The sequence below is a fragment of the Rhamphochromis longiceps genome, linkage group LG10, assembly GCF_057381845.1.
Source record: "Rhamphochromis longiceps isolate RC_006_pf linkage group LG10, R_longiceps_female_GT1.1, whole genome shotgun sequence".
NCBI lineage: Eukaryota > Metazoa > Chordata > Actinopteri > Cichliformes > Cichlidae > Rhamphochromis > Rhamphochromis longiceps.
The window spans coordinates 29,146,483-29,162,547 of record NC_140566.1 but is presented as its reverse complement, the minus strand read 5'-3'; the positions used below and the strand labels follow the sequence as shown (position 1 = coordinate 29,162,547).

The window sequence follows — 16,065 nt, the reverse complement described above, 5'->3', positions numbered from 1 at the left end:
GACAGATTAATGTGCCTGCTGGGCACGAGCCCAGGGGCTTCTGATCTCATCCCAGAAACACTATCCATTTCCCGGAAGAACACACAAAATGAAATGAAAAGAAGTGGAGATGGAAATGAAAAATGGCAACAAAGAAATACAAAAGAGACCAAAATTTAGAGCAAAATAATGGCCACAAGGAGCAAAAATGACAAGAATTTGCAATATGACTCAAATTAAACACACAAAGAAAAGAGGCACAAAATGATGAAAAAAGTCAACATCTTTTTTTTTCTTTCAGTCTGGGTATTTTGGTCCTCTATGGGATGAGTGCCTGAGGGGCCTCTTAAATTATAATCTGTCCAGGCCAACACATGTGGATGGATTTCATTCCATTCACAGAGCTTGGCTAAAAAAGGTATATATTTTAATTAGCAAGATTTAGAAAACAATTAGACTGACTTAAGTACATTTTGTTGGCATCCATTTATTTGGCCATTATGCCTCAGACAATGTTAATTGTTCCATTTGTTTCCAGTCTTTTTGTTTGGAGAAAAAGAAGATAAGCTGCTTACTTACCTCACAAGATGTCAGGTTGACACGCGTCTCTCGAGCTGGCAAAAAAAAGAAAAGCAAGCTTCCCAAAATAATGAACTATTTTCTTTAAAGGAAAACTTTTTCTGTGGTTTCTACAAAAGTTATAATTTTGAGGTTTTCATCTGCCGCTCACAATAAGTTGTACCCTATTAAATAACTGTAGCGTATTTGCATTATGTAAGTAACTGCACAGAATATCCTGTATATCGGAGGTAGTTTGCATGGCGATATAGTTGGTAAGAATAATATAGAGGGGTTAAGGATGAACTGTGTTAATTGCACTGTATGCAGTATGTGCTCCTCATGCTGTGTGTGCACAGTGAAATCACTCTTGCTTGTTTGTGTGTCTTTGTTTGTGGTGTGTTTGTGTGGGACAGAGAAAGTCTCAGCGAGTATTGATTTCCTCCGTCTCTCTCTCTTCCCCAGCCTTATTGTTCTTCACTGCCTGACTCGCATACGCTGTGTTGTCTGCTTGTACGGGAATTAGGCTGTCTTGGTGTCTGTCAAGCGCCGACAGTTGTGACTTTGCACTTGTGTTTGTGCATTTGAGCTCCGGTTACATTAGCGACCGCGTTTCTGTTTTTGAAGCAGCTGTCCGAAAGCCTGCGTGTTTCATTACGTGTCTGTGTCTTCTCTTCCCTTTGTCCAAATTACGAGACCCCCGAAACCCAGCCTCCCTGAGGCTTTCTACCAGCCAATTGGTGTCCAGTATGCATGGTGTACTTTGGAAGGGTAGAGAACTGGAGATCTTTGTTTTTTCCCCAATCAAAGATCAGGCTTCCTCTCTGTCAGCACACCCTGGCATTCTTAAGCTTATATGCTGCCAAGGCCCATAATTCTTAGTGGTTTCTCATTTTCTGTAAAGCCTTTCTTTGCAGTTTGAAAGGCTTTGTCATGCTTAAAGTTCCAGCAGATTGGTTATTTTAAGCTACTGCTCCTATAGTTATTTTAAGTTCTTCAGTTAACACTTCTTTTATCTCTTTTAAGCCCTTATGGATCTTATAGTGTAATAGAGTTAGTAAGATTTTAGGAGATGGAAGGAGGACCAAACCAGCCTGTATCTTTCAGCCTCCCCCACAGCAGAGGAGAACAAGATGGAGGATCCTGAGGTACATTATAGCCCGGCCCAGTCACGTAAGCAACCTATAGAGGAGGCTATAGTGGGCCTGTGACTCTGATTAAGCACCTTCATTTAAAGAGTACGATTGCTTTGTTCACATGTGTGCAGACCACCCCGCACTCACCGCCATAGCCACTCCAGTCTGCCACATCTCCGCCTGCATACTGCAGATAAGGACTTTAGAGCTGCATAACAATGTTGACATCAGAATGAAAAGTCTGCATTTCAACCCTCTGTGTTCTCGTTGCATTTCCACCCATCACTGCCAGTCCCACGGGGGTTTCTCCCAGTCCATCAGCGCAGAATCCCAAACCCCGGGAGCCTTTCCTGACATGCAAATCCCGTCACACAGAAGATATTATATGGCATACAGGAAGTGACAAGGCCAAAGGTGAAAGTGGGATGAATTTCGAGTGAGGGCCGTGCAGTCAGGAGCTGGCCGAGCGGTGGAAATCCAGTCTGCATGCAGAGTCTAAACGTTCATTCACTGCAGACCAGATTACATAAGAACCCCATAAACTGTAGACCTAATCTGCAGTGTTTGTTGCTTCAAACTGTTTGGGGTAGCCGGTTCAGCGCAAGTTTTGCAAAGGTTAATTTTGGTCACATCCGCGTTGATTGACTGGGGGTCACATTGTGTCGGTTTTCATTAGAGAAAACCCCACAGCTCTGTCCAAAGCAATACAAGCAACACGGGAGACAGATACTGGGCCCCCCACTGGAAAATGATTTTCACACATACAAATGAATGCAATTGCCATAAATGGGTCATTTGAACCTGGTGAACCCAGCTGTGACATTGTTCACATTCATAAGGCTTAATTAGCTCAAGTAATGTCCCAAATCACTATATTCGCCTATTTGTTGAGCAAATAAATAAGCTAGACAACAGACTGTATATAAAAGATGGATGTATATCGCCTACTTGTTCGTGTAATATAATTTTGTGCCTTGTGTTGTAGACATCTATATAGACTGATTTTAACCATTTGGGGGCAACGGATGCACCGGTGTGTCCAAATCACATGACCAATTTAGGATGACATAGCAACAAGAAAAACTATATACTAGTTTTTCAATTGTGTTGATAGGCAGTGTTGGTCAAGTTACTTGAAAAAAGTAATCAGTAACTAATTACTGATTACTCCCCCAAAAAAGTAATCCCGTTACTTTACTGATTACTTATTTTCAAAAGTAATTAATTACTTAGTTACTTAGTTACTTAGTTACTTTTTAAAAACACGATTTACAACCTGAAGAGGTGATAAAGTGATAGATCTTTCAGCCCAATTCTACTTTTTCTACATAATCCATCATACAAAATGTAATCAAATGGAAAAGTCTCTTTTTTTAACTTGTTTTATCAGTTTTAATCTTTTAACTTTATGCATCAAGCAAAACATTTAATTATATGCAACATTCTCTGACTTGAATAAATTAGTTTAACATTTAAACCTATTTTCTACACATTCCAGCACATAAAATAAAATATTTTTTGTGTTTTCACTCACTCTTTCAAACAGATGCAAGTAAAACACAGCAGAAAATAAATAAAGTCAAAGACTCAGCGGTCCTTTTGCTCTATTTTCACCTGTAAAGCAGGAGCAGGGTAGGCGGAGGGTTACCCTGGTGCAGGTGTGCTGCGGTCAGTTGAAGAATCCGCGCGAGTGTCTCTGTGAGTTTCCCATCACGTCGTAGCTACTCGGTGCTTGCTCGGAAGTTTAGGGGTTTTTTTCGCTGTAAAAAGAAGTTTTCTTCCCACGCACGATGGACGCTAATGTTTTTGTCACTTTTTATGGAATCAAACTCAAAGTAAGGTCAGTACTTCCACACTTTAAACGCTGCACGCTCATACTCTCTCCCGCACTCGATATATTATCCATTGTTGATCTGCACACAGCTGCTGTCACCAACGTCGCACTTGCTTAGGTCACTGTCATGAGACATTCTCGCAAAAAAAATCACGGTTTTAGTAACGCAGTAACGCAGCGTTCCTACGGGAAAGTAACGGTAATCTAATTACCGATTTTGCAATAGTAATCCCTTACTTTACTCGTTACTTGAAAAAAGTAATCAGATTACAGTAACGCGTTACTGCCCATCTCTGTTGATAGGCCATGTAAAACCAGAGTTTGGATTTTCAAAAATATACAAGATGCTCTTTCCTGAATACTATCACCCCGTTTAGTGCAGAACCAAACTGTAAAAACAAAGCTGATGCTGCCAATGGTGGACTCATCTGTTACAAAGATAAAGACCTGAAGGAACCCCAGCAGCAGGATCAAGGTTAGCGATTACTTAGCCAACCTGGGATGACAGTGGTGCTTGCGAGGAAAACAACCTCCCAAAAAACAAGAAAAAAAACATGACATTCTTGTTGGTGGAAAAATGTAACATGTCGACCAATCAAAAAAAGATATCCCAGCACGTGGCATTTGGTTGTTTAGGAAGAGGGGAAAGCTTTGGGAGTGACACGTCAAAAGAGCGAGTGAGCGATAGCAAGTTTTGAGATGTGAGAGAATCCTGACATTTAGCGTGTTTGGAGTGGGTAGTTAGGTGTGCTGTCTTGTGTAGTGTGGCAGCCAAGCATGTAGTCTAGTCATTTGCTTTGTTTAGTGTGTCAAAACAATGAGGGCACTGCCAAATGTCACGTTTGCTAGCTTAAAAGTCACCCGAGACAGATTGGGCACATCACAGGCTAGAATTTCACTTAGGACACAGACTTCTTGTGAAGAAACATTAATAACTCATATTATTTCTTTATTTAGTTCTAATAACTCATATATTTACATATATTCTTGACTAATAAAAAAAACACCCTACAAAAACTACCACATTCACATCTAATGCAAAGCAGAGACCAAAACTGCATTAGGCTCTCAGCATGTTTATTTCTCATTTAAAGTTGGATATTTTACCAGCACAAATAGCCATCAACTAATAAAACCCACTGAGAAAGAACAGGAAACTTAAAACATGTAATTTTGCTTAATTAATTGACAAAAACTGATGGATACTTACTAATAAATCCTTATATTAAAGTTACAACGTCCACTCAATTAGTAGCAAGACTTGCTAAAAGCACTCAGACTAATGGTTATCACAAAGTAATGTGCCGATTTAGGAGCCATCATTTCTCCAAGTCGTCTTACCATAACCTTTCAAGCCAATTAGATAAGCTAGATAACTTGCAAGGGAAGCATCCCCATGTTTAACCCTTTACAAAGTTCTGCTTGTTTTTGGGGTTGGTTTTTTTTTTTACTTTCCTTAAGAGGTAAAGATGACATAAAAGGAGAAGGAGAAAAAGAGGCTGGGAGGGATTCAGAGTAGAGCTGCCTGTTCAGGGGGTTTGGGCACCAGACCAAGATACCTTTTGGGCACCTACGAGGTCAGCTGTTGGGAATTCAGTGGTATCCCACCAGAGGAACTGGAGGAGGTGGCTGTTTGAGCTACTTCTTAAAGACCTTCACATACTGTTCATCTAATTTTTCCTTCCTCCACTTGTCCAGTTTCCTCAATTTTTTTTAAAGGACACACAGCACACAGTGCTGAGATATGCCATATTTTCTGCTCATAGCTTTATGCCATTCAAACTTTTACTTTTGACATTTTGTATAGATTCAGCTAAACAAATGGGAACGAAATATGTGTTTTTTTGCCACAGGCTGTAGACAAAGTGCTTAAAGATAGTGCCTTGTCAAATTGTCTGTTATGTGTAGTCACAACTTTGGTTCACCCCTCGAGTTAGGTGCCTTTTATTTTATGCTTGAATGGCTAACAGATTAACGACTACACCCAAAGCCCATGACTTGTATGTGTCCATCCAGCGTGGTGGTCTTGGCTTTTACCTTACATGTGGTATTTTTAGCTGTGACTCTTGGATGTAATCCACCTACTGTTAGTGTCGACAGTTTGATTCATGGCGCAGCTCCTCCACGAAAGGCAGAAGTTGAAATGGCACTGAATGTCTTCCTCTTTCTCGCTCTTCCTCTCTTAATAAGGGTTAATACCCCCTTCTGCTCCCTCGAGGCAGCCCGTAATAATTAATTCAGTGATTAATATCCTGGTCTCCAATGGTAATGTCTCTGTGGAAACAGGAGAAGAAGGGAGCTTAAACGAAATGGCGACATGATAGTGGTTTTAATTGACTGCAAATCCCACTTGGATAGAACTGCAGTTATTTTGGTGCTTCCTCTTGAGAATGCAGGATGTCACATCGCAACTCATAAAATGTCAATATAAACATCCAGGCAGCCGTCTGCATCTCCGGTGTAATTGTTCCAGGTGTTTGCAGTCACTTCTGTCTCATTGCTTCAGATGGATTATCTCTATCTCTTCTGCTGAGTCATCATTGCTGAATCACCGGCGAGCTAATGAGAATGCTGTGATTGGCTTGATTAGTCCTGATTAGCTCAGACTGCGTGCATACTGATGGCAGATTTCCTGATGGCTATAGATGAGGCGTAACTTTTAATTTGAGTTGTGAATTTAGGCCAGAAGCAGAAGCTGCGTTTGAAAAAGGGGAAAAATCTGACTTTCAAGTGGTCTATATCCAAGATTTTCATTATTCTATTAGTTCAATACCAATTAGCTTTGTTATCTAGCTAACACAGTGCTGTTTTGCTGCATTGCTTATTGCTCCTGTCAGCAGTGCTTATCCGTCTATGAGGTTGATTTGTTGCACTAATTTAGCCAATTTTGGGCTATGCTGGATGCTGCATGTGCATCTGTGTAGTCGTCATCTTTAGCTTCAAGGTAAAATGGTATTAATGTTTCCCGCTTTGATATTTTGGTAAAAACCTGTCCAGTTACAATTAAAATGTGCATTTGTTTCCTTAAAGGGGGGCTATTGTGCTCTTTCTTACATTCTGTAATGTATATACTGTTACAATGGTGGGAGTTTATATTAAATATTGCTCAAGTTTTAAATAATTAGACATCATCTGTGAGCCGAAAGTTCAGGCTTCAGACTGAAATACTTTGGGGGGAAGCTGATATCCTAATGTGGTTATTCCACACACAGAGCTCTGGATGTGACCACAGAAGCCTCATTTACCTGACTTTTGAGGGGCAGCCAATCAGAAGGAAGTCAAGTAAGAATAGGACGGCAACCTCCTCACTAGGAAATAATATTGGTAACTAGGTGATTGCACTGATTTTTATTTATTATTTTGCTGTCAGAACAAAGTTTTGATTGAAAGGTGATTGCAAAGTTTGCCTTGTGGGAGGCAGCCTGTCTCCAAACAATTGCAATCCAGCTTTTACAGACTGCAATCACTCTCAGACAGACAGGCAAATAACTGCAATCTCATCTATAAACAGACAGTTTGCAATAAATCAGAGTCAGTCTGTGCTAATGAGCTCAACTTGTCTGCGGCACACTCTTTAAAATAGATGACTCAACTTGGTTGTGTTATGCTTCCATTTCTATATAAAAGGTTGCTGTGTGACTTTGTCATTTTAGGTTAAATGCAGCAAAAGCAACAATGCAGCAACAATGTTTCTATTTGTGGAGGAATGTCTGAGATAAGCTGGACTCTGAATGTAAATACTTAATGTCAATTCCTGTTTAATGGGAATTTCTGTGCATGTAGATGCAACTTATCACAGTTAATACCTGTATTATCACAAACAAATTGCATGTAATTGAAACAACTTGACCCCATTCAATCCCCATCTGAGTCCATCTTATTGTTGTTTTTGAAGGCGGCGCCTGGCTGCAGACCTGGTCGCCTTCTTTGAAGCAGCCAGAGTGAAAGTTCATTTCACACATTATTTCACATAATTGTAATCGTGTTGTGGTCTCCATCCACTGTTTTCCATTAAAGAGACTGTGGCTTTAAAGGGAGGTGAGCTAAAGCAGCCTGTGTCAGACTGGAAGTGCACCTAGATTGGTCACCAGTTTACATAGACACAGACAGCCACACCTGTAGCCAGTTTAATAATCACAGATCAAACTGACAAGGTTAGGTGTGAGTCGACTATGCTAACCCCCGCACAATTAAAGTATGTTTTGAACTTTGGATACAGATTTGGAGCTTAATGGTTTCCTTTTGAGATCATTTTTTTCACCAAATGCTTCAATTTCTTTTCCTCATGACCTTTCTGGTACTAAAATTCAGCTAAAGTGGAATTTTAATCCTCTTCAGATGGTTGTAGTTCAATACATTTTAAAAGCCTCATGAGATTAAAAAGTGTCTCAGGACAAAAGCAAATATTTGAGAAAAGACAGCGATTTAAGAAGGTTGTAAAGGCATCATTAAAATGATTTAATAGCTCCTAATATCCATAGAGTCTATACAACTAAGTAGGTGATATAAACCACAATATATGTATTCTTTTTTACAGCTAGACAGGTGTAAGATTTCATATATGGCATTTAAAATGACAAACAGAAAACAAAACATCCACCTGCGATACGACCAGGCTTTCTTCAAGGTTGACATCACAGAGCGATCCAGTGTCGGGTATTTAAAATCCCACAGATTATATTTCCCCAGGAGATAATGCTGAAGGTTTGTAATATCTTAGTTACGTGTGGCAGCACATCACCATCTTAATGAGAGCAGATCAGAAATGCCAGAGGATTAATTTACAATTAAAACATGGACCCTTTGTTATCTGTACTACGTGATAGTTTAGTTAATGTAAACAGTTTGTTAGGTTTGCATTTCCTACAAATTTCTGTTATTTTTATATATTTCATTTTATATTTTAGTGACGAGTTCAACTGTTTTTAATCTTTCCTTTACTATTCTGATATTTTACATCTGGTTTTATCTGCTAATTATCTGCAGCTGCTTGTTTTGGTCATATTTCTTCAAATATCTTTCACTTTTAGACTAGCTGTGGCTCAGTTAGGTAGAGTGGGTCATCTGCTAATCATCTACTAAGTCTACTGTTTAGTGGCTCCATACCTGGCTCTTCCAAACTGCATGTTGAAGTTTGCTTGGGGGTGATACTGAACTCCAGGTTTTCGCCTGACATGTGGGTAAATGAGGCTTGTAGTAAGAAAGCGCTCAAATATAACAGTGCTGAAACTGAGTAGTAAAGCATTTTATAGCCTTATTATGGATGCGTGTGCGTGCGTGTGTGTGTGTGTGTGTGTAATGATGCGCTCTTTTTTCCACTTTATACTAGTATAAATAATTTATATATTTTAGTCTAGCAGTTGGCTTGGAGTGATTCAAACATGATACCCACTCTCAGGGAGGCTTTTAATTAGAAAAATGTGTTGGAATTGTTATGCTTATGCTATCAGTGTTAATTAATTGTTAGTGTCTAGAAACAGAGTCTTGCACCTGAATATTAAGGTGTCTGCAAGAGAGATGTACCGGTTTCATCTAAAGTTGATTTGTTGCCTATCTGAGCAGGCTTTGTTCGCATAAACAGTCCATTTGGAGAGCAAAAGAACGGTTGTTTTCACTGAGGTTCACTGGCTGTTATGACAATTTAGGTTTTAAAAATAATTAACATTCATAAACAATGACTGGTAAAGCCTAAACCCAGATAGTAAGATATCCTGGTTATACTGGAAGCCGAGATATTCCACAGTTCCCAGAGGCTAAAGTATGAGCTCTACTACACTGCAGGTGTAACCACTAACCTTTAAGAACCCTGTGCTGTAACTTAAGCCGTAACCTGACATGCTCCTTCCTAGATATCTAACTACATGTTGCATTCAAGTAGCAGTAGTGGTTCATTTCTAGCTACTTGTAGAGATAGAAACCCTGCCGCAGCTGTTGTTGCATACTGTGATGCATGCATGGTGGGCATCGTTTGGAGTTGAATATCTTACCTGAGGTCACTTTGACATGCAGATTAGAGGAGCTCGGGATCGATCCAGTAGCTACTACATGACCCTCTCTATCCCCTGAGCCACAGCTGGCCCAGATGTATTTTTGGAGCATTTCAGGCCTGTATTAGTTAGGAGCATAGCCTTCAGTACATTCGTCACCTGCAAAGGATGAGCAATAGGGCTGTGAGCCTCTGCAGTACAGGTAATATGACCTGGCGTTAATTAGTGACGAGATTTTATTTTGCAAAATTATGTTAGAGATTTAGCCGAGGACAGAACATGGGAGCAGAGACAGAGCACAAGAGTGACAATTTGTCTGCTACGAATAAGTCAAGTACCATGATCTCACCTCCAGGTGTCACCCTGGGAGCAAACTAGCACCTCCCCATTTATTTAGGCTTTGCTCAAGGTCACAACTGTCCCCATCCCTCCACAGCTTTTACTTCACCTCCTCTTCTGTTTCTTCCTCTTAACCACACATGCTGCAGAAATCCTCAAATCACACATCAAATCTGACGGAAGTTTTTCATCTTATTTTTCCCCACATCAAAGGAGGTAAAAGAGCAAAGTGGGGAATGCATCAGATGGTCAGTGATAGTAACAGAGAACGTACCATATCTAATCCTGATAAGAGATTTGCTTTGCTTTCATGTTGCTTTTATTATCTTTGCATTTTTTTTTACTTAAGCGCCACGATCTCATTTTCCCCTTCAAACGTCTCATTCTGTGGCTTTAGATTGAGAAAATGAAAGTTGTTCCACGGAGAGTGACAGACTCAGTACAGTTTATTCTATATGCTGCTTGTTCCAACGGCCCTTTGAAGCTACAGTGTCTAAAATATTTAAACTCAAGTCACCTTCTTCTTCTTCTTCTTTTTACAACCACAGGATTTCATCAGATGTATTCTTGATGTCTTGAAGCATTCGCATGCTTCGTGAGATTTAGATTATTTGAAATTACAGTCAGTGGGATTGAGAAAAACACACAGTACTCGATTTTCGGGGTGAATATGAAAGAGGAGTGCTTTCTGGGGTAAATTTGTAACTTGATCTTAGATTTTCGATGTTCATCAATATGAAGATTCGTTACATAAATTGTAAAAACTAAAACTTAATCTAAAATTGTTGAGATTGTTCTCTTTTAGTATTCTTTATATCCAGGGCTTGCCAGACACTCTTTGCTTCAACACTGGAGCCAATTTCTTTTTTGTCTCCGCTTTCTTTTTCTAATACTTCCCTCATCTAGCTATCTTGTTTCCTCCACCGAACTCATACATCATTACAGTCAAGTTCTCTCCAAGGTTTTTCAAGCACTTTTCCTTCTTTGCAACCTTCCCTTGTAATGAACACACTCTTCTTTCACTAACTGCAAACAGTATAGCGCTTTTGGCCTTTTTCATTAATCTCAATTCCTGAGGAAGTTAATTTGACAAGGTTTCAGTTTTCTGGCTTTTTATTTGCCTTGTATGTACAAAAGCTCCTGTATACACAAACTAATTCACATGCAGATGGTGCAAAGGTCTGTAAACCATTATAAATTGGACTGGGACACTCAACCAACCGAGTAAAGCAGGCGCTGGTGTCCAATAACTATTAAAAACAAATCAATGAGCCACACCATCGCACTAGGTTCCTTCATTATGATGATAAACACGGACATTACAGTTCATTTTCTCACATACGCTGTCCTGTTACTGTAAACACTCAGGGCACCAAATTTAATATTAATCCACTGCAGGAAATGGTCCCAAACAGCAGCACTATTTAATATTGTTTGTGTGGTGTTTAACATCAACATTGCTCAGCTGCTGGAGTAAATTACTGAGGTTAGTTGTTGACAAATACTACAAACATGATATTTTGATTTATATCGGAAACTGGGATGTGCTGCAATAAATGCCATGTAAATAAGGCTGCTACGAATAAATGAATTAGTATTAACTAAAACAAAAACAATGCACGCAAGAAATAGAGTGGTTAGTAGTGACTTTTCATCTGGTGTCCACCTAAAAATCTGGAAATTCACATGTGGAAATTCATGCCATGAAGCTCTCGGTGCACAGTATTTATGCTGATGTTAATGACAGTGGAGATTTGGAAGGGTGGAGTTAGTGAGTGAGCAGTGTTGGTGACTTTTAGACACTTTTTCAGGACTCCGAGACCCCGCTCTATGATGTTACGTGGTCTGTCACGAGGGGAGCAATTTATTACAGCACCACGCTCGACTTCTTGATCTATTTAGGACTCATTCTTTCAGAAAGGTTTGTTAAGGCATGGCTAGTGTCTGATTTGATACACCTGTGAGATGCCCCACAGTAATTCTGTCCATATAGTGTGGTAAGCAGTGAAAAATGAGGTTAGAGAAATCCATATGAAAAAAAATGCATGATTTTCAACTCTTGAATCTGCATGATGTCAGAGAAAGAGGATATACCCGCCCACTTGTGGTTTACTAGGGTGAACCAATCAGAAGGCAGTTATCATAAAAGAGGAGGAGTTACAACTGATGTTTTACACAGTTAATCCGAATTATTTTGATCTATGAATTACGTGGAGCCCACAAATCAAAATATGGAGTAAAAATGAACACTTGTGTAAACTGCATCACGCATCTTATTAGAGGTGATGGGAAGGTGAGAGTGCTTATTTTGAAACGCTTCTATATAATTTTTAATGTGTCACCTGGATTCTAGCATCGCTTAAAGGACAATAGAGCAAAAACGAAACCACCGGAAGCGCTAACGTGACCTGAAAATTACCCAGACTCCCAGCGCAGGGCTTTTCTCACCCCACTCCCCCACTCCCTCTGTTTACTGCAGGCCCATCAAGACACAGCAGTGTGTCACAGTGGATCAAAGTCAGCGGTATCAGCCAGCAAACACACAGCACAGACAGTCAGAAGGGATGGCAAAGAGACTCTCCTCTGCTCCCATTATTACTCTCCCACAATCCACTGCTGATTCTATATAAATAAAGCAAGGACGGGGAAAATGGAGAGGCTCTGACACAGGGAACGAAGGGATTTTAGCGGCTGGGGAAAGAAAATAAAGGGGAGACGATAGACATGAGAGGATAGGACTCACCGATGCATCTTCATGCACGCCCTCCACCTCTTAAGGCGTTATTTTACAGTTAAATACTCCGTGCTCAAATATACTCCCAAGGAGAGAGGAGACGAAGAGACGGAAGTCATTTGTATTCAAATCCAGAGCTAATACGTCAATAAGTCTATTTCATGGGCAAAGACTCCTCTGTGTGTATGTGTGTGTGTGTGTGTGTGTGGAGGAGACATGCTCCACTGCAGCACTTCTCAATTGGAAGCTGCCTTAGCTGCTACAGGCACTTTCATCCGTTCAGACTGAGAAAATGGAGGTTTCCTCAGTGATTCTTTGGTCGGGGTGACGGCTCTGCAGAACTCGTCGAGTAGAAGCACAAAGTGTTTGTTCAGAAGGTTTCTTAGCAGTGCTGATAGTCACGCTTCTTTCAGACGGGCCATAAGGGAACATTAGAAGAGGGTTTCTCATTAGGTGCCTACAGTATGTGGAGTCAGTCGAGGGAAAGGATGCTATCTATTTGTATACTGTGGCTTTTGTGTATTGGGAGCAATGGAATATAGCCAGATCGCAATAAGACACAGTGAAATACCAGCCAAGAACACACTGACTGTTGCAGATGCCTGTCTCCTCCCTTCCTCATATCCCCATCTCTCTCTCTCTCCATCTGACACGGAGGCCTGAGGGTTTTGTATCCGCTGCTGTTTGATTTGCACCGAGGGGAGATCTTGTTTGTTCTCCTCAATGCAACATTTATGGTTTAAGATTCTCCTCACGACCTTCCGCTGCTCCTGAGCAGCAAGCTATCTGTCTGCCCCGAGTGAAAAAACAAGAAAAGAGCAGTGCTGCCGCCGCTATGCCGGCCGGGGGACCTGCAGCTCTTCTCATCCTGCCAGTAAACAAAAAGAGGGGTTGGGTAAGAAGGGACAAAAGTAGCCTGTACCTTTCTCTTTATCAAAGCTGGTCAACAGAAGCATGTGGGATTTTTTATTTTGTATTTTTTGTGAGGCATTAATGAGAGGTAAATAAAGCTCTGGCAGCTTTGAGTGTTGTCAGAGCTCCACCTTGTGGTATTACATTAGCATTGTTGGTTCCATGCTTTACTCATATCTCATTCTGTCTAATCTTTCACTATTGTTATACCACTGACTGTCTTCTGTCTTTTTATCTCACTCTTTTCCCTTTTTTTATCCTAATTTGACCTCCAATTATCATTCTCCTGCTCTACTTTCTTGCAACTTTCCTTCCCTCTTATTTTCATCCTGCCCGTCCTCGCCATAATCCATCCAATCTGTTCCTGCGCTATTCTTCGTCCTCCCTCCTTTCTATCTTTAAGATCGCTATCGGGACGAATCGTAGGAGGAGTGTGGTGGTTCTTCACTCTCATCATCATCTCGTCCTACACGGCCAACCTGGCCGCCTTTCTCACTGTGGAGAGGATGGTTTCTCCCATTGAGAGTGCAGAGGATCTGGCCAAACAGACCGACATTGCCTATGGCACATTAGACTCTGGCTCAACCAAAGAGTTCTTCAGGGTGAGTTGGTGTTACCAGAGTTAGTGACCTACTTTCAGACAGGTATGGGACCCTGTGAAGGCCTACAATCTTTGACACTCACACACGCTCAAAAGCAAAGACTCATCAAAATATTGTTTTCTTCTAGTCCCTATTATACCTTGTCAAGGTATGTTACTCCAGTGATTCCCAACCAGGAGGTATTTCTGCTAGGAAGACAAGCTTGGGAACTGAAATTACAGTCAATGTAATGACTGAGTAGACCCAAACTTGTTTGAGTAGAAAAGTTGAAAGTAAATGGACTTTTCTACTCTCCCGGAGTACTCAAAGCGCTCTATAAAACACATTCACACAAGTACTGTCTTCTATGCTTTTAAGTGCACACTAACATTCACATACATTCACACTCCGATGGATGCATCGGAGAGCAAATTGGGGTTAATATCTTGCCCATGCAGACTAGGGGGAGCCAGGGAACCACCAACCTTCCGATTAGCAGATGACCTGCTCCACCTCCTGAGCTGCAGCCACCCCATAAGTTGGTTAAAGCATTAGAAATAAGACTGAAATTGGAAATAAAATAAAGACATTTAAAATTAAGTTTTCATAAATGAAAAAAAGTATGACAGCATTTAAAGGTATTAGTTGCCTTTCAGCTGCTCAGCGAGCAGTTCAAAATGTTGGCTGAAAGTAAACAAGCTTTTTTAGTTTTCCAATTTTGGATGAACGGATGAAATAATAAACTAGAATTGTGGCTAAAAATTGTAAATAATTGACTATGTGGCTTGTACTTGAAATTTATAGCTAAAATTCTGTAAAAAAGTATTCACACCCATAACTATATTAGATTAATATTTGAGATGGTAAACTAAAATATAAATATGTATTGTCTAATAAATTATTAAATAAAGGTGCTGTTAGAATTTCAATTAGATTGCAAAGAAAATTAAAGACCTAGCTGGTTAAAATTATAACTAAAGAGCTGGATAGTATAGTTACCAATTATCCATCCATCCATCCATCCTCATCCGCTTTGTCCGGGGCCGGGTCGCGGGGGCAGCAGCCTAAGCAAAGAGGCCCAGACCTCCCTCCCTCTCCCCAGCCACCTCCTCCAGCTTATCCGGGGGAATACCAAGTTACCAATTAGACTGTTGATAAAAGTTTTGATTAACGGTTGAAATAGCAAGCTAAAAGCTAAACGAGTAGAACATTAACTGAAATTTGTAGTGTTTGTTAGCCACCATTGTAGATAAACAAAAAAGTCACAAAAACATTTTTAAAATGGGCACCTAAATAAAAGCTGGAAATTATTTTTATATTACTATTATTATTATAAGTTGAAATAGCTAGCTAAAAGCATGGCTAGCAATTGAAATGGTTTACTAGATATACTAGATAAACAGATAAAATAACAAGGTAAATTATAAATAGTAAATATTAAATAAATTAAAATGGTGGCTATTAGTTTGGGTTTTAATAACGTATGTAGACAAAAATATAAGCATAATAAACGCAGCTAAAAAAATTTACTTAGAAATGAGAGTAAAAAGTTGGAAATTTGTTAGCTAATTATGTTAGCTAATTATTACCTAGCTTTGAGAACAGTTTGCGAAAATATAAACAATAGATCATCATCATCATTGATCATCAGTGATAATGTTCACTAGAAGCAGTTATAAAAGTTAGCTAACAGTTCTGTTTGTTCTTAAGAATATGATTAAAGATATGAAATGGGCTGCTAGCTGTTTATCACGCTGTACTAAAACTGTAAATCATTAGTTAAGAGTGTGGCTAGCAGTTAAAATTATTTAGCTAAAAGTTTTTTAACAGTTAGAATTTTGCATTAAGAGTAATAATATTTCATTTTAAAATCGTACTCCCCTCAGAGACGTAGATCATGGGAATAACGGCACCTAATTATTTGTTGTTGGTATAGCTGGAACTACTGTTTCTTTATCTGTGAGTGTGGTATTCAGGAAGGATTGCCTTGAACCATCTTATTTAT

At 39.8% G+C, this 16,065-nt stretch overlaps 1 protein-coding gene across 5 annotated transcripts in view; it reads left to right on the top strand.

Moving 5' to 3' along the window:
• Positions 1-16,065, top strand: part of gria4b (glutamate receptor, ionotropic, AMPA 4b) — a 166,084-nt gene that overhangs the window by 138,244 nt on the left and 11,775 nt on the right. For all 5 annotated transcript variants that reach the window (XR_014913576.1, XR_014913575.1, XM_085421242.1 and 2 more), the window contains one exon: positions 13,883-14,081. Coding sequence is in view for 3 of the 5 variants with exons in the window: in XM_085421242.1 (XP_085277368.1) it covers positions 13,883-14,081 (199 nt within the window). In the remaining 2 variants the exon portion in view is untranslated. The remainder of the gene's footprint in view (positions 1-13,882; positions 14,082-16,065) is intronic.